The following is an 18,591-nucleotide window of genomic DNA, read 5'->3' as shown; positions in this document are numbered from 1 at the left end:
CTGCCCCTCCTCCCCCATTCATGTTCTGTCTCTCTCTCTCTCTCTGTCAAAAATAAACATTAAAAAAAAATTAATTATAAAAAAAATCCTAACCATCTTCATACTCCTCAGGTGGATCTGGTGCTTGAGACCATCTACTAAGTACTTCCACCTGTATTACCTCATCTCAACCACCCCTGAACACTTACCACCTGCCGTGGCCTGGCCCTGACCCTTTCTTGGCCTGGCCCTGGCCCTTTCTGACCTCATCTCCCATAACAGGCCAGCTACCGTGATTTTTATCTTTCTTTTCCTCCGGTGTGCCAAATTCATGCTTACCTCAGGACCTTTGCATCTGCTGTTCCTTTTGCCTGGGAGCACTTTCCTCCTGTTTTTGTGCATCTGGCCCCTATGTATCATTTAGCTCGAATGTTATCTTCTCGGAGGGACCGTTCCTCACTACCTGCTCTGCTCTTCCTTAGACCCCCTCTCTCTCTTAAGTAAACTTTATGCCCAACGTGGGACTCAAACTCACAACTCTGAGCTCAAGGGTCTCATGCTGTGTAGACTGAGTCAGCCAGGCACCCTCAGACCCTGTTACTTTTCTTTAGACTACCCGCCACTACTTGGAAGTTTGTTGTTTCTATATTTCTATATTTACTTAGTCATCGGTGGTGTTCCCCATTGCCTCGTCAGCCCTGAGAACAGATTCTGGCTATCTCATGCTCCACTGTGTCCTAGAACCTTGCCGGAGTGTGACAGGAATCTGAGATATTTGCTGGAATAAATGAATGGAAATGTTGGGAGGTAAACCACACAGGCATCATTGACTCCTCCGGCTACCAGCCCGGAGCATCACGAGCTCTTCACCTTTTCTTCACCAACACCAGTTCTGTCTTTCTCAGAAAGTGCCACCAGAGGGGCACCTGGGTGGCTCAGTTGCTTAAGTGACCGACTGACTCTTGATTTCGGCTCAGGTCCTGATCTCACAGTCCGTGAGTTCGAGCCCCGTGTGGGGCTCTGCACTGACAGTGTGGAGCCTGCTTGGGATTCTCTCTCTCTGCCCCTCCGCTGCTTGAGCGCTCTCTCTAAAAATAAATAAGTGATAAAATAAAGAAGCACCACCAGAGGAGATCCCTCCAAGACAGCCTCAAGCCCCACTGCCTGGCAATTCTCCTCCTAAATCTCTTTCACCCCATGGTCACAGCCTGACTTCATGCCCACACGGGCTCTCACCTGGATCATTCTAGCAGGTTCCCGACTGGTGTTCCTGCCTCCAGGCCATACTGCTTCACAAATGCTTCTTTGCTAAGCGCAGCTTTGGTCACATCATTCTGCTTTAAAAACCGTTCATGCTTGGGAGCCTGGGTGGCTCGGTCGGTTAAGCGTCCGACTTTGGCCCAGGTCTTGATCTCATGGTTCGCGAGTTGGAGCCCTGCACTGAGCTGTCTGCTGTCCGCACAGAGCCCATTTCGGATCCCCAGTGCCCGCCTCCCCCTGCCCCTTGTCACTCCAAGAAAAAAAAAAAAAAAGAACAAAACAAAACAAAAAAACCTTTCATGCTTCTGTCAGTTACAAGATAAAATCGAAATTCCTTACTCAGGTACTTCAAAGGGCTTCATAATCTGGTTTCCTGCCTTCCTGCTCTGACTTCACCTCCCATACTCCCCAGTTTGCCAGACCAGATCATTTGTGGTTCCCTCAACACATACCTCTTTTCCATGCCTCCCAGCCTTTGCAAGTGCTAATCTCTCCTTTCACAGGGCTTGTGTCCACCTGTGAATACTTGCCTTTCTTTGAAAACTCGGCCCATGACATCACTCCTTTAGGGAAGCCCACCGGTGTTGTAACTGTTTACATGTGTGTTATTTTCCCTAGATTGGTGGTTCACTAACTTGAGTGTGCGTCGAAATCACCCGGAGGGCTTGTTAAAACAGATTGGCCCTGGCCCTAGAGTTTCTGATTCAGAAGGTCTGAGAATTTGCCATTCTGACAGGTTTCCCAGGTGATGACGATGCTGCTGGTCCGGGGACCACACTTTGAGAACCACAGGGCTAGACTGAAAGCCGGTCAACGGCAGGGCACACATAGGGTGGCCATCAAGTCTGGAAACACAGACAGTATCATTTCATCATGCGTCGCAATGAACTGGCAACAGGCTGTTAAGCGTTCGCGTCTGTTCCCAGACTTGGTGGTCACCCCATGCGTCAGGAGCGGCGGTGGCCGCTCCGAGAGCTGAGCTTTACTACGCGATCTCATTCAGTCCTCATGATAGCATTGGGAGGGAGGCGCTAACAACCCTAATGGTTTCAGCAAGGAAGGAGGCTATAGAGACTTAAAACTGAGATTTAACGCTGAGCAAAAAAACTCCTTCAGTGTCATGAAGCTTTTGGAAAGCAAAGCTGGGATTCAGCCCCACGTCTGCTTGATTTCACAGGCTGTGCGCCTAGCGTAACGCCATAGAGATGCCACAGCTGTCTCTGGAATCCTTGGTGCCAGGCTCAGACAAGGGAGGTGCTCAGGAAACCCCGACTGCGTGAGTGAGTGAGTGAATGAGTGAATGACTCTGGCCCTCTCATTTTCATGGTTCCCTGCATGATCAAATCCCTACCAAGGTTTGGGACCTTTGGTTGGTGGGTGAGTTGGAGACCCTGAGGACTCCAGACATGGGTCCCAAGGCTTAATAAAGAAAGTCAGATATACAGACAACTCGAGAAGCTATTTCTTTTTCCTTCTAGCGTGGATGGGTCAAATTTCAATGAGCAAACATTGACATTTGCCCAGGACCAGACGAATATGATAATTATGTGTCAGTAAGCCCTTCCCTTCATGGTGTCTGGGAGGTGACTCTCGTGGTGTGCACAACTGATGTCATTGCTCAACTGTGCCTGCGGTTTTGAGGGTGTCACTTACGGGAAGGGTGGTTCAGAGAGAAGAGCAAAGGCCAAGTGTTAAAATGTGGGTAAAACCCCCAGCAATACCCCCAGTGTGCGTGTATCACGTGAATCCAGAAGAGGGCGCCAAAGCACACGTGATCAGCCCGGCCAAGGCCTTGCGGCGTTTGCTCAGGGGTGACCCACAGATTCGCTCCAGAACCATCTCGACCGTCCTCCGCCACAGGTCAACCACTATGGATCTGGTAGACTCCTTTCAAACGCTTAGAGATCTGGGTGTGTTACACCCATGCCTGATTTTCTCTGGCCCTTGACTCCTCCCCCGCTTCCTGCTGAGGCAGCCAGCTGTGGAGCTTGCCAATTCAGTCTCCCAGAGTGCCTCTCTCTTTCCCCAAAGTTGGCAGGGAGGGAGGCACGGCAGTGATGCTTTCTGCAGAGCCCGATAACCTTTGTTCCCAATCTGGGCCCCTTCTGTCCCGCACCCCCTGACACCGGTGCCCCCGTGGGCCCCGCACCTCCTCCATCCCAGGGAGCCTCACCCAGCCGCTGTCACTTCTTCCATGTTCTTCTAAGGAGGTGCCAGAATGGGCGGTCACGCCACCAGTGCCTTCTGCTCCTCCGTGGGCTGCTCAGTGCTGCGCCAGGGGCTGTGGAAGGCAGGATCCAGAAGCCCGGGGCTCTGGCCCCAGGTGCTCATGGGAGTCATCACATAGACCCCAACCCGTGGGGCCCCGGAGGAGGCGACACCCCAGAAGTTGGGCTTTGTTGTCTCCAGAACCCAGACAGGACAAGGAGAGGAGTCACAGGGGGAACAAACCTCATACTTAGTGACCTGACTAGCTCTGCCCTCGGGGTTGCGGGGTGGGGGGGGGGGGGCCCAAAAAACCCCCCAACAGAAAAATGACACAGACGAACACGCCCCCACCCCACTGGGGCGGGGGGGAGGGCTCAGGGAAGAGAAACCCCATTTGCAGATGAAAAAAACTGAGATTCAGCAGCCAAGGAACTTGTTCCAAGTCACTCAGTTGGTTAAGGGGAGGAACTTGGAATTGGAACTCAGTAGGTCCTCAAAGGTAGCTCACCACAGGGGGCTCCCTTTTCTGCTCCCCATTTGGTACTTCCGGCAGAGAGAGAGGCCCATGTGGACGCGGCTGGGGTGAAGAATGGGTAAGACATGTCCGAGGGGCAACAAGTCCGTCAATTTCATGGCCACCGAGACTGTGATGACCTTCAAAAGGCCAGGAGGACCCCCGTGCTTGTGCTTAGCGACTCATAGTGGCCCAGAGTTCTGGACCTGCCCCCCCTGAGCCTGGGGGCCTGGATTCTAAGGGCGCTTTCTTCAGGATCCTTCCTCCCTCATGCCTCCTTCTCACGCCCTCCCCACCTGAGTGTCACAGGAGTCTTGCTTCTCCACTGCTGGGCTCAGGGAGAGTGTAGACTTGGTAAAGGGAGTTTATTTTCTTTGCTCCTCTGCATGCCCTTGCTGGAACTCTGAGACCCTCCTCGTGCCAGGTGTCCTCACCCCACTCCTCAAAGGTGCTGCCCCCACAGAAGTCCTCCCTTTGGTTTCTCATGCCCCGGGGCCTCCCAGATCGCCTGGAGACTTCGGCAGAGCCAGCTCAGACCTCTCGCAGGATCTGTCTGCAGCCTTTGCCCTCTGTCTGCCAGAGAGGAAACCCTCCCAGCAGGCCCTTCTGTCCGTCTCCTGCCTTTTCCAGTTGCCCAAGGATTGTGTGGGATTGGGGCTGGGGTCCTAATCCCCTTCCTCGCCCTGCCTGTCTCCCTCCCAGATGCTGCAGTCTCTGGCCCCAACCCTGCTTTGCTCCATTGACTGTTCAAGGCCAGAGATGCCCCCCAGAGCCCCTCGTCTTTCTTTGGCTGGAAGCCGGCTCTCCCCCTGCCGGTACTGGGCAGGCTTGCCAAATCCTGGACAGCCAGGGCAGGTGGGTTGGGCTCAATCAGTACTACCTGGCACCAGGCCTGCACCCAGGATTTCTCTGTCCCTTCAGCTGAGTGCCTTTCTCATCGCCGATGAACTCAGCATCTCAGCTGGGCTGGGAGAGAGGTGAGGGGTGACCTAGGGATCCTCCTCCCCACCACGGCTGCAGGCAGGTGCATACTGGTCTAACCTGAGGTTCTCAGCTCTGGCCTGGCCTACTCTGGGGTTGAAAGTAGCTCTCTCTCTCTCTCTCTCTCTCTCTCTCTCTCTCTCTGGTGTGATCCCTGTAACGATCCCCCTCCCCACTCACGTGGCTCTTCCTGGACCCTGGAAGGGAAGCCTGTGCTCCTGCCCCTTCCATAGCAGATTCTTTTTAAAGAGAAAGGCTTCAGTTGGGTAACTGATGCTTGTACTCCAATCACATTAAAAGAGACCCACAGAGAAGGACGAATCATTGTATTTGAGTGAAGAGAAGCTTAATTTTTGAAATCAAGTTGCTGTAATAATAAATACTCAAAAAAGATATAATAGGTGGGTGAGTCCTTGCAGATGCCCTCCATCTAGCCCCTGCTTCTTGAAGTAGTCTTTATTCAGAAGTGACCCCAGGGGCGCCTGGGTGGCTCAGCTGGTTGAGCATCCAGCTCTTGGTTTCAACACAGGTCGCGATCTCATGGATGTGGGTTGGAGCCCTGCGTCGGGCTCTGTGCTGACAGTGCGGAGCCTGCGTGGGATTCTTTCTCTCCCTTTCTCTCTGTCCCTCCCATGCTAGTGCTCTGTCGCTCAAAATAAATAAATGAACTTAAAAAACAAGACAGCAGTGACCACCGTAGCTCATCCGGTTTGGTCTGTAGCTTCCAGGTCTCAGGAGCAGGAGGGACTGAGACCCAGTGAGCCTGCTGGACGTCCCGGCAGGCATAGGCCATTTTCTTCCCATCTTTCTGGTCCTGGTTGTGAAATTCAGCGTTTCTATTGCACTTACGCACTGTCACAGAGAATCTGTTATTTTTTCCCTGCATCTCCAGAAATGTGAAGAAGAGAAGGAAAGTGAGGCAGAGAAAGAGAGAGAGAGATCGGGAGAGATCTCTCAATGGCATGGGCTTGTCTACAGCAGAAATGGGGCTGCAGTCCTATTGTCTGAAGCCCTCCCTTCTGTCTCTGAGCAAACACGGGTACCCCCTGGCTTGGCGGGCCTCCTTGCCCCAGGTCACTGGAGACCAATTTGGGCTGAAGACCCGGGAGGTCCTGGCATCTTGTAATGGGGTCCAACCAGTTCCAGACATTATTTCTTTAAATTCCTTGTTGGGGGGGGGGGGGGGGGGGGGGGGGGCAAGGCACCAGGACCCCTACCGAGCCCTCCTAACACCCAGAGGTGTGCCCATCTCTTGGCTGGACAGCCACCGAGATGAAAGGCAACCACAGGCAGGTCTGGTAAGTCCCCATGATGCCAGACCCCTGGACACCTTCCGGTTCCCTGCACTCTAGCGGGAGAACAGCAAAATGCAGCTCACGCGAGGAAGGCGGCCCGGATCGCCTTTGGGGGGCAGCCCTTCCTGGTGGTGGAAGGCCAGGAAGGCTGTGCCCGAGGGCTCCGTCCTTTCCTGGGCTCCAGGAAGCATGGATGGTTAGCAGCTTGTCGCTGGTGTTGATGGAGTTAAACCTTTCCAGGGACTATTTACTCCTGATCCTAAGTGACAGCTTGGGGAGGGAGAGTCACGTGGCCCTGAAATCCCCGCGGGAGCCGATGGAGCATGCCCAGCTGCTTCTGCCTGGGAAAGATGCTGGATCCTGCAGTCACAACAGCATCCTCTCCCCGCGCCAGGGACCTGCCAGCCGGAGAGATGACTGATTAGACCGGATCAGATCCAGAGCCCCGCTCTTCAGACGGGGGCCCTGGGGGGCGGGGGAGGAGGACCCCAGCTGGCCGGAGCTGGGGGAGGGGTGCCTTGGGGCCCGGAGAGTTCTAGCTTTTCAACGCGGGGCTCACACCTCTGAAGCCGGTGAGTCTGTTCTGATGCATCATATAGATGAGGCGGGAGGAGGAAGGCTGTGCTCTGGTCAGGGCTGGCAGCCGCCCGCCGTGTGAGTCTGGGCTGCTGGCACTGTGGTGCCACTGCCTTCCCTGTCCCTCATTCTTGGCAGCCTCACTTGGGGATCATGGATGCTGCGGATGCTAATTATAACCCGCTCGGTGCCCCCACCCCCACCTCCAGGATCCCCAGTCAGGGCTGATGCTGTTTGCATTTCTTTCATTTGAATTGCATCTCTTGGGTGAGGCCAGCTTTGGTGCTGCCAGCTTCCTAGGGTCTAACTGCCCCCCTACCCCCCCCCCCCCCCCCGGCTAGAGCAAAGAGGCCAGCCCCACCCTGCCTCTAATCTTGCCAGAAGTGAGTTGGAGGCCAGCAGGAAGGAAAGGTGGAGGGGTGTCCAGGGGTCAGGCTCGGGTCAGCCCCAGGGACTCACCTCCCTCCGTGTGGAGAGGAACCAGGCCATGTGTATTTTAGGGGCCCGAGGTGGGGGCCCAGGGCCGCTGAGGCCCTTGGATTCTTAGGGGCATCTGATCTCTGGGATCTCGGGTTTAGTGGAGAGCACCTGAGGAGCTGAGGCCTGGTACGTGAGCCCGAGGGGATGGGTTTGTAACGGTGGGGTCGGGCTGCAGCTAGCAGGGCCTCAGCCGTATTGTGTGAGCTTCTGGGCAAAGGAGCAAGGTGGGGGAGCTGGCAGAGAGGGGTGGTGAGAGATCGGGTGGGGGTTGGGGGGGGATTCGATAGGAAGGCAGAGGGAGAAGAGAGGCAAGAGAGATGCTCTTGGCGACCACAGACAAGCCAGGGGAGGGAAGAGAGGGGGCCGGAGTCTGGGAAGGCTAGGGATGGGAGAACCAGGACAGAGGGAGCCAGCCCTAGGGCTCAGGGGTAGGGAGGGCTGCAGAAAGGGGGAGATGGGGGGAGGGATGGGGTCAGAGTCAGAGCCAGAGAGGGTGGAGGCCTTCTGAGCTTGGCAGGTCCTTCCCTATCCCTAGAGACCCCTCGCCCTCAATCTGGCAGTTTGGGTGGTCTCCTGGACGCCGGCTGGGGTGGGAGCCCTGTGGGCACGTCTCTGCTTGAGCTTGCTGTCCAGATGGCCTTGGGGGCATCGTAGGCACCCACCCTACAAATCCCCCAAATCCTGGCGCCAGGCCCCTCTCGGGGAGCAGGGAGCTGGGGAGGATTTCTGTGGCCTCCCCCCTCAGGGAAGCTGCGTTTCAGCTTGGACAGGAGATGAGCAGATCCTGGTGGTGGAGAGGAGGTGGGAGGGAGGTCCCAAAGAGACACTGCTCCTCTCTCTTACACAGCCTGCGTGGGGTCCTGGAAGGGCCGGATGGTGTCCTGAGGCTGGGAGCCATCTCTCGGTGGGGGTGACGGGGGGGGCCGGGCAGCCTGCCTGGCACCATCGCTGGGCTCCCTTATGGAAAACGGGCTCTCTGTGTCCCCTCGCAAGGGCGCAGAGAGCCGGGCTGCAGATATGAATTATTAAAAGTCCTTGGTTTTCCAATCAGTGGCGAGGTGATAAATGTGTTAGCGCTGGTGTGTAATTAATCCTGGCGGGCGGCTGCACAGGCTCGAGACAATGGGGGCTTTTTTTTTTTTTTTTCCCGCCCGGTTCAGCTTTTTTCCCATCTTCCCAGGAAGGTGACTGTGCAGGACGCATTACACAGATAATTACTTTTAACGCGTCTGCCTAGATTATTGAGTTGGATTCTTCCTGCTCGGTGTAAATGAAGTAATTACCGAGGAAGTCAGGGAGCTCGGCAGCCAGCTCTGGCTCCCAGGCTGACATCACGGCCTGCCCAGGCCCCGCCCGTGGCCTTGGCCTCAGGCTAGAGAGCTCCTGGGGCCCAGGGCAGTGGACAGGAGAAGCTGAGCCCAGAGGGGGCCCAGCCCAGGGTGAGGAAGCTCCGTGCCGGCCGGTCCTGGTCAGCTGCGGTCTCTCTGTCTTCCTCCCTGGCTTGTCGTGGGGTTCCCCGAAGCCACTGGTACCTGGCAGGGACCCCATCCACATGGGTCCCCCAGAGGAGGGTCAAGAGGACGAGGACTGTCACTGGGCGTCAGGGAGAGCTTGCTGACCGGCAGGGGCCGGTGGCTGCGGGAACAGGTCCTGCTTGTCAGAGGTTTTGCCCCGTGGGTTGAGCTCTGGGCTGAGGTGGTCTGGAGGCCAGTGCACTAGTGGGATGACTTTGGCAGGCCAGCCCCCGACCAATTAAAAACATATTGAGAGGAAGGAACACTTTGGTCGGGAAACATTTAGAATCAATGTGGAACAGAGACAAAGAGGACTTGAGGCCGGCTGAGTGGGACCCTTCCCTTGACAACTGTTCAGTCCAGGTAGGTTCCTGCTTGGCACCCGCACCTCCAGAAGCCCCCCAGAGACCGTCTGGCCCAGCCTCCCTCCGCGCCCAGACGAGCCCTCTGTACGCTTCCTGGTGGGAGCACCAGCCTCCAGCGACGGAGAGCTCATTACCTCACCAGGCAGCCTGTTCCGTGGTTAGAACATTCTATGTGGAATCAAAATCGGCCCACTTCCAAGGTCTGCCCTTTGGTTCTGATTCTTTGAAGCAGAACAAAGCAAGTCAAGCTCTGTTTCCCATGGTGATAACGAGGGTTTTCTTCACATGAAAATAGCATATAGTAATGTGTGGATGTAATGTATTTTATGTAACCAGTTTTGTGTTGGACACTTATAAGGCGTTAGCCTTATTTTCCCTTTGCAAATAATACAATGTGAACATTTTTTTGTGCAGAAGTCTTTTTCTGCAGTTTGGATGCAGATTTATCTTAGGATAAATCTCAAGACACAGAATTAATGCGATGAAGTATATACATTTATTTATTAAAATTTTTTTTTAATGTTTATTTATTTTTGACAGAGAGAGAGACAGGGCATGAGCGGGGGAGGGGCAGAGAGAGAGGGAGACACAGAATCCGAAGCAGGCTCCAGGCTTTGAGCTGTCATCACAGAGCCTGACGCAGGGCTCGAACTCAAGGACCGCAAGATCATGACCTGAGCCAAAGTCGGACGCTCAACCGACTGAGCCACCCAGGTGCCCCAGTATATACATTTAAAAAATTACTATTCTGAGAAGAAAAGTAATACATAGTCATTAAAAAATATAGAAACACATATAGAGAAAAGATTAAAATTACCCATAATTGTCTCAGAGATTTGGCATATAATTTTACCATTTTGATATCTATATGTTTTTACGAATTCATGCACAGATGCATGACTATATTAGCAAGATATGCATGTATACGTTAAGATTTTGGACCAAGAATATATATTTTTATCACTTACATAAGTGACTTCTTAGTGTTGCATTATATATCTATTCCATTTATTTGTTTAATTGACCCCCTTGTTAAACTAGGGGTTTCCAATTTTTTGCTTTTATATTTAAAAAAATTTTTTTAATGTTTATTTTTGAGAGAGAGAGAGAGAGCACGAAAGAGCACCCGTGGGGGAGGGGCAGAGAGGGGGGACAGAGGATCCAAAGCAGGCTCTGTGCTAACAGCAGCAAGCCCAGTGCAGGGCTCGAACTCACGAACTGTGAGATTATGACGTGAGCGGAAGTCAGTCGCTCAAGCGATTGAGCTACCCAGGCGCCCTCAATTGTTTAGCTTTTATAAACAATGCTGCAATGAACATAAAAATATCTTAATCTTTACATATATCAATGATTTTTTCCCCTTAGGCTACCTTTCTAGAAATGGAATTGCTGTGTTTTTATTTTATTTATTTTTTTAAAGTTTCTATTTTATTTTTTTATTTTTTTAATGTTTATTTATTTATTTTTTAACGTTTATTTATTTTTGAGACAGAGAGAGACAGAGCATGAACGGGGGAGGGGGCAGAGAGAGAGGGAGACACAGAATCGAAAGCAGGCTCCAGGCTCTGAGCCATCAGCCCAGAGCCCGACGCGGGGCTCGAACTCGTGGTCCTCGAGATTGTGACCTGAGCTGACGTCGGACGCTTAACCGACTGAGCCACCCAGGCGCCCCAATGTTTATTTATTTTTGAAGGAGAGAGAGACAGAGTGCGAGCGGGGGAAGGGCAGAGAGAGAGAGAAAGACATAGAACCCGAAGCAGGTTCCAGGCTCTGGGCTGTCAGCACAGAGCCGGATGTGGGGCCTGAAGCCATGAGCCATGAGATCATGACCTGAGCCGAAGTCGGACGCTTAACCGACTGAGCCACGCAGCACCCTTAAAGTTTTTATTTTAATCACCTGGTGCTCATCGAGATCTGTGCCCTCCTTAATCCCCATCACCTATTTCACCCATCCCCTGGCCCACCCCCTCTCTGGCAACCATCAGTTTGTTCTTTGTAGCAAAGAGTCTGATTCTTGGTTTTTCTCTCTCTCTCTCTCTCTTTTTGCCTTTTGCTAGTTTGTTTTGTTTTTTAAATTCCACATATGAGTGAAATCATATATTATTTGTCTTTCTCTGACTTATTTCGCTTAGCGTAATACTCTCTAGCTCCATCCATGTTGTTGCAAATGGCAAGACTTTATTCTTTTCTGTGGCTGAATTGTAATCCACTGTATGTATATCCCACATCTTCTTTATCCATTCATCCGTCGACGGACACTCGGCTTGCTTCCACATCTTGGCTATTGTAAATAATGCTGCTATAAACACAGGGGTGCATGTATCCCCCTGAATTAATGTTTTCGTGTTCTTTGGGTAAATACCCTGTGATGCGATTGCTGGATCCTAGGGTAGTGCTGTTTTTAACTTTTTGGGGATAATTCCGTACTGTTTTCCAGAGTGGCTGCACCAGTGTGCATTCCCACCAACAGGGAATTGCTGTTTTAAAACATTTTGACGTATTTTGCCAAATTCTTGGCTGGAAATTACTAATTTACGTTCCCTGCAGTTGTGTTTGAGAATGCGTTTTGTTACGCGAGCGTCAGCATCGAATGCTGAAACATTTTCATTGCTTTAGTCCCTTGCTTCTTCATTGTTTTAACCCATTGGTTTGATCAGTGGTGAGATTTAAAGTTTTATTTAAAAAAAAAATTTTTTTTTTAACGTTTATTTATTTTTGAGACAGAGAGAGACAGAGCATGAACGGGGGAGGGTCAGAGAGAGGGAGACACAGAATCTGAAACAGGCTCCGGGCTCTGAGCTGTCAGCACAGAGCCCAATGCGGGGCTTGAACTCACGGACCGCGAGATCATGACCTGAGCCGAAGTCGGCCGCTTAACAACTGAGCCACCCAGGCGCCCCAAGATTTAAAGTTTTAAAAAGAGGTGTTTGCTTTTGTTTTTTATAAAATTTATTTTGAGAGAGTGTGTATGTGTGCGCATGTGAGTGGGGGAGGGGCAGAGAGAGAGAGAGAGAGAGAGAGAGAGAGGGAATCCCTAGCAGGCTCCGTGCTGTCAGCACTGGGCCTGACACGGGGCTCAATCCCATGAACCATCACCAGAGCCAAACTCAAGAGTCAGACGCTCCACTGACTGAGCCACCCAGGTGCCCCTAAAAAGAGTTTTGGGGTTTTTTTTTCAATGTTTATTTTCAAGAGAGAGAGAGAGAGAGACAGAGTGGGAACAGGGAAGGGGCAGAGAGAGAGAGAGGAAGACACAGAATCTGAAGCAGGCTCCAGGCTCTGAGCTGTCAGCACAGAGCCCAATGTGGGGCTCGAACTCACGGGCCGCGAGATCATGACCTGAGCCGAAGTTGGACGCTTAACCAACTGAGCTACCCAGGCGCCCCAAAAAGAGGTGTATAAAGCATGAATAGTCCATCTGTTGTCATTTGTTCGAGATTTTGGCTTTTCTTAAAAGGTAGTTTAGTGCAGTTGTCAAGATGGCAGTTATGGGGTGAAATTTGGGTTGAATCTGGACTCTGTCATTAACAGCAATATGACCTTGACAGTGACTTAAAAAAAAAACAAAAACAAAACTCTCTGTGCCTCAGTTTCTCCATCTGTAAAATGAAGATAACAACGTTACCTATTTCCTGGACTTCTTGTAAAGATAGGTGAAGTCATGTATGCAGAGCAGGTAGAATCATGGCAAGCAGAGCGACACGTGTGTTTGCTATTATCATCTCACCGTTATTGGTTTGTGCGAAACACACACATATCTCAAGACAGTATCATGATCTCCCTCCTCCAAGCACCCCAAGTCTCCTTGTCCTAGACTGAGTGCCCCCATGCCTCCAATGATCCCACTCCCTTTTTCAGGCTTTTCTGGAGCCTTACTGGGGTGTGGTCCCACCAGCACAGAGCGTGATGAGGCAGCCACACCCCATTCCCAGGATGATCCCCTGGGATGTCGCACTTCTGGGGACTTCTAGCAGGTACCCGCATGAAGGGGATTTGGCTCCTCTGGCGTCTTCTGCCAATGGGACACTCCACTGGAGCCCCCTCCCCGCTGCGTCCGTCTGTACTGATCAATCCCTCCTTATTCCTGTGAGCCCGATTTGCATTTCCCAAAGTAGCAATAAGAGAGAGTTGGGACACTGCCCGCCCGGGTTGTGGGAAGGATGCCCGTCTGGAATTTGCAGACATTAGATTCAAATCCTGGTCCAAATTAGAGGCTGTATGATTTGTAACAAGTCACTTCATATCCCTGAGGTTTTTGTTTCCCCATCTGAAAAAGGGGGTTTGTATCACTACCCGCGTAACTAGTTGATCGCTAGAAGAGTAACATACATGAAAGTGCTTTGTAAAACGCAGATAATTATACAAACATCAGTTCGATGTGTGCATTTGAACAGAATATATCAGAAGGCGATGCTTTAGCTCAAAGGTCAGACCAGAGCCAAGGTGGGTTAGTAGGAAACGTGTGTTTAGGGCTGATGGTATTTAGGGTGACCGTCCAATCTGCCTCCCTCACTGAATTTAGTCTCTCTAGACGGTTGGTCCTGATGGAGTGGATTCAGGAAATAAGGTGGGGTATATCAATGCTGATCTGATACGCATTCATGGGTGCTCAGGCTTTACTCCTGCAGGGTCGAGGACCCCCTCCATGGAGAAAGCGAGGTCCCTGTTTAGCTCTGACATCACCATATCCACCCCGTCTGGCTCATCATCACCTGAAAACCCGAGTCCTTAACCGCAGGTCCCAATTTGCTTTTAATCGGCCCAATGCTTGCAATTAGCCTGTTAAGTTCACCCTGGCCCCTGGTGGTGAGGTCGTTGTTCTGATTTTGCTGGGTTCCTGGGTCCTCATTGGCATCAGTGGGCCACCCAGAGACCACAAGCCTGCTTGCCTCGCCTAAAACTGTGACTGTCTAGAATGGAAGAGGTCATAGCGGGGAAGGAAAACCTGCTGTTGGAGAGGTGGGGTGGTGGGGTGGGGAGGTGCTGACAGGTATAGACTCATTGGCATCACAACTGAGGTCTAGAACCCAGGTTCCCTCCTTCTAATCCAATGCTCTTCCCCTTCCGAGCTTCAGTCTCCTCATCTCGAAAAGGGGAGTGATAATTCCTGCCCAGCCTGCAACACAGAGGTTCAACTGAGCTAACGTAGGAGGTGGGTACGGACATAAAGCCGTGCAACATGAAACTGCTTTATCACATCAGGTGTGAAAGCCTTTTGGAGTTGCACAAACAAGCTCGGTGTCCCTGGGTCCCCTGTCCCTTATCAGTCATTCCTCCTACTATCTGGTAGTTCCTGGTTCCTCCCCACAAACCGTGGTTGATTTGAGGGCCTTGGCACATAGCAGGTGCTCAATAAATGTTGGTTGGTTATAGGAGCTTTGGATGGAAGAGAGTTTGGGCTCAAGGAAAGCTTTTGTTGGTATGTGGCAGGGGTTGGGGGGGGGCATTTATTTCCTGTCCTCAGCCTTGCCCCTGGCTCCGCTGGACTGAGTTGCTTCAAGGCTAGAGATGGTCTTGAATTTGTCTTTGTCTTTGTGATGTTTCGCACAGAGCCAAGCACGTAGCAGTTATTTGGTAACTGTTTTTTTTTTTTTTAATTTTTTAAAATGTCTATTTATTTTTGAGAGAGAGAGACAGAGAGAGACAGAGAGAGACAGAGAGAGACAGAGTGCGAGCCGGAGAGGGGCAGACAGAGAGGGAGACACAGAATCCAAAGCAGGATCCAGGCTCCCAGCTGTCAGCACAGAGCCCAAAGCGGGGCTCGAACTCACAAACTGCGAGATGGTGACCTGAGCCGAAGTCAGAGGCTTAACCGACTGAGCCACTCAGGCACCCTAGTAACTGCTTTTTGAATGAATGAATGATTGAACGAATGAATGAGACAGAGTAAGGTGATAGAGCATGGCCCTGATAGTCAGATGAGCAGAATCTTAGAATCCTGGCCCTGCCGCTTTCTTTTGGTGAATGTTTACTGTATGCCCATTATGGACCAGGCAGGTACTAGGTTGCAAAAATGGATTTTTAAATTCACAGTCTAGTTAAGGGAGCAGACGTGTGAGCAAATAATTGTCCTGTATGCGATAGAGACATATGCTACATATGTTGGTGGCCAAGAAAGAAAGTGGTAGACTGTCCCTGGAGAGTCAGGAAAGGATTCCCAGGGAAGGGGTCTGAAGCTAGATCTCGGCAGCGTCTCACTGGAACTATAGCCTCCTTCACAGAGGGGAGGGCGAAATGAAATGAAATAATGAGTGCACCATCTGACGCTGAATAATCGTTTAATAAATGTGAAAAAATGTCCCCTTGGAGCGGGTGATTGCTTTGTGGGGGAGGGGCAGGAGCCAGGAGCCGAAGGAATTTCCGAAGCTGACCCCCAGAGCTGAACTGCTTAGTTCTGCCAGCTAATCGCTGTGCGACCTGGAACAAGTTCCCTGACTTCTCCAAGTCTCGGCTGCCCTAGCTGCAGGGTGGGGACCATGGGTGTGTTGTACGGGTCCACGGAGGAACTTCACGCCCAAGGCCCCTAGAACGTGCCTGGCACGTAGTAAATGCTAGAACATAACAGCTCCCTTTTTATGGCCAATGTAATTCACGGAGAAGCTACGTCTACACGCAGACACGCACAGGTTGCATGCCTGTTGACTCCCAGATATGCTCAGAAAGGAAGGTGGGCGAAGGGGGCCAGGGTTAGGCCGAGGGACAGTGGCTGAATCTGAGAAGGCCTCCAAACTCCCGTAGAAAAGGTTGCAGGGATGAGGCTAGGGCAATGGGGCGATGGGTGGGGGTGGAGGCCGGCTGGTGGCTGGTGCCTCCTAACTGCTGAGCTGGGGGACCCGCCTCAGGGAGACCAGGACGTGGTCCTTTGACAGCAGGAACTTAATTCCCTCGGGCACGTAGGCCCGGCCCGGCCAGTCCTGCCGGCAACATCCCAGGGCTCTGTCGCCTGACTGGTCCCCTGACCTTCCACAGCAAGGCAGCCTGGCGGCCATGCTGGGTTGCCGTGGTAACTGGCAGCCTCCCAGCTGGGTTGCCTGGGTAACCAGTTAGCTGGTATTGGGGGAGGGGGAGGGGAGCTGGGGGGAATCGGCCTCAAAGAGGCAGAGAAGGACAAGGGCGGGACCAAGACGAAGACAAATCCCTGATGCCCCCAGCACAGCCCTCTCCAGTCTCCCTCATGGGATTGGGAAAGCCCGAGAAAGGCAGGTAGGAAAGGATGTGTTGTTTCCTGCCGTGCAGGTGCGTGCGTGTGTGAGTGTGTCTGTTTTGTGGGATGAATCCTCTTGGCCAATGCAGGACATTGGGAAGATTTGATAGGGCCGGGCAGCATCTCCCAGGCAGTGAGATCCAGAGGGGAGGCCGTGGACCAGCCAAACCCCGATCTCAATCCTGGTCCCCCCGCCTCCTGGACGATGTCACCTCTTTGAGCTCTAGTTTCCTCATCTGTAAAATGGAGGTGCTAACACAGACCTCCAGGGACATTGTTTGGGACAGTGGCTGTCTCCGTCAATGGCGGCTTCCTGCTCTCCTTCGTGCTGATTTTCTATTCCGTGAATGCTTTCCAGCCACCAAGGGCTTGTATCTGGGGCCCCTGCGGCAGGGGATGGGGGCGGGAGGGTTGGAATCCTTGAGGACCCAGTGACGTGACTTTCACCCTCAAGAGTTTACCATCCCAATCTGCTGAGGGCTGGAAGCAAGTTTTTGTAAGTGGGAACGTCTGCAAGAAAGTTTTCAAAGTAAGGCCTAATTGGAAATTGTGACAGCGACCAGTAGAAATACCTTCTCCCACAGAACCAGCCAACACGTCTGTGTTACCCTGACTCTGTGTGGTGCACACCAGCTTCCTGTTAGATTTTCGTTTAGTCTGGCCTGTTTTGTTAAAAAAAAAAAAAAGCGTTGGCTCCTCAGGTTGATTTCACGCCCACCGGCGGGTCACCCACTGCCTGGTCTCCCTGAGGAGGGTCCCCCAGCTCAGCAGTTAGGAGGCACCAGCCACTGCCTTCAGCGTGACAAGCGCTGAGAAACACGCTCCCTCAGGTGTGCGTGGGGCCTCGGGCTTCTCTCACCTTCTGGTTGGATCCTCACAGCTCCAGTCGGTGAGGTAACTGAAGCTCAGGGGTCACGTGGCTTGCCCAAGCTCGCAGATCAGCGGTTGCTGCACATGCGATTTGCCCAGGGTCACAGAGCCAAGGCTTGACCCGGGGTCTCTGTGGCTCAGGTGCGTGAGGCACCCCTGTGTGTGCTGATCCCGCTGCGGTGAGAGGAGCTGGAGGGTTCTTCTTGGGGAGAAATTGGGATCTCAGTTCTGCCCGTTGGGATCTCAATGCCCAAAAGGATCTGCCGCAGCCGCCTCGAGGAAACTGAGGGCCCGGAGCTGAAGGCAGAACTCCGTGCGTCTGGTCCGTTGTCACAGGGATGGGAGCGGCCGGGTGCTGAGGAGGGCTGTCGAAAGATGAGACTGAGTCTGAAGCAGCCTGGGTGCTCCCTCAGCATTTGCGAGGGGGTAAGTCTGGGAGGGCGGCGGGTGGCGGGGAGGGAGGCCTGGCTGAACAAGGAACTTTTCTGGTTACTGAGCTGGGCTGGGTAGGGCTGTGAGGAAAGATTCCGTGTCGGGGTCCTGGGGCCATGCCTAAAGTCCTCAGATTTTCTGACAGGAAAGACTTAAGCCAGTCCCCTGAGAAGCCAGCTTTTAATTGTCTCCCTCCTGTGCCGCCACAGAAATGATAGTCAGCAGGAGGCCTGCCAAGCGCGGACCTGACCGCAGAGTAGGTTCTGCTGAAGGAGAGCTTAGCACCGGGCGGCTGAGGCTGGGAGTGGCCGGAGAGGGGAGGGTACGAGAGGGGCTCTGGAATACTCAGGCAGAATCCTACCCGCCCCCCCCCCCCCATAAATATGTACTGTGATCAATCCAAGATAAGGCCCGCAATAAGAATCAGGAGCAGGGGGCAGGATCCATACTGCTCGGTTCTGTTCTCAACCCTGCTGTGAGAATTTAGCTGCTCAGTCCCTCAGAACTTGGTTTCTCCATGTGTGGGGGCTTAGAAGATGGGTGCAGTGTTCAGTCCCTTCCCACCGCAGACTTTGCCCTTTGCAAACAGCAGCGCGGGCCAGGCATTTATAGCAGAGAGGCACTCCCTTTCCGTTCGGGTGTATTCCCTTTCCAGCTTCCACACGTCACTCCACTGCACAGAAGGCCGCCCAACGCACCAGGTGCCCAAGAGGGGGCTGAGGGGTAGCGCGGTGGGGCCTGTGGCACAGGGCCTGCGGCTCTAGAGGCGACGGGGCGGGGGGCGGGGGGCGGGGGGGGGCCGCCCCGAGCTTGGCCTGTCTCTCTGGGCCGGCCTTTCATTTCTTCAGCACCCACTGATTTGAATGTCAACACTTCCAACGGTAAAAACGGGAACAGTCAGAGGTATCTTGTC

The 18,591-nt window shown here is 52.8% G+C and overlaps 1 protein-coding gene across 20 annotated transcripts in view; it reads left to right on the top strand.

The window, feature by feature from the left end:
• PLEKHA6 (pleckstrin homology domain containing A6) overlaps positions 1 to 18,591 on the top strand; it is a 144,009-nt gene that overhangs the window by 13,667 nt on the left and 111,751 nt on the right. The window contains exon 1 of one of the 20 annotated variants that reach the window (XM_040462139.1): positions 6,415 to 6,809. The exons of 17 other annotated variants lie outside the window; for them this stretch is intronic. Coding sequence is in view for 1 of the 3 variants with exons in the window: in XM_040462134.1 (XP_040318068.1) it covers positions 16,314 to 16,375 (62 nt within the window). In the remaining 2 variants the exon portion in view is untranslated. Of the gene's footprint in view, positions 1 to 6,414; positions 6,810 to 14,175; positions 14,325 to 16,286; positions 16,376 to 18,591 lie in introns of those variants that run through there. 2 more of the 20 variants (XM_040462143.1, XM_040462134.1) reach the window with 2 other exon arrangements.

The sequence above is a fragment of the Herpailurus yagouaroundi genome, unplaced genomic scaffold, assembly GCF_014898765.1.
Source record: "Herpailurus yagouaroundi ecotype Mexico unplaced genomic scaffold, PumYag 308, whole genome shotgun sequence".
NCBI classification, from domain to species: Eukaryota; Metazoa; Chordata; class Mammalia; order Carnivora; family Felidae; genus Herpailurus; species Herpailurus yagouaroundi.
The sequence above is the reverse complement of the archived record's forward strand: the minus strand, read 5'-3'. Positions and strand labels throughout refer to the sequence as shown.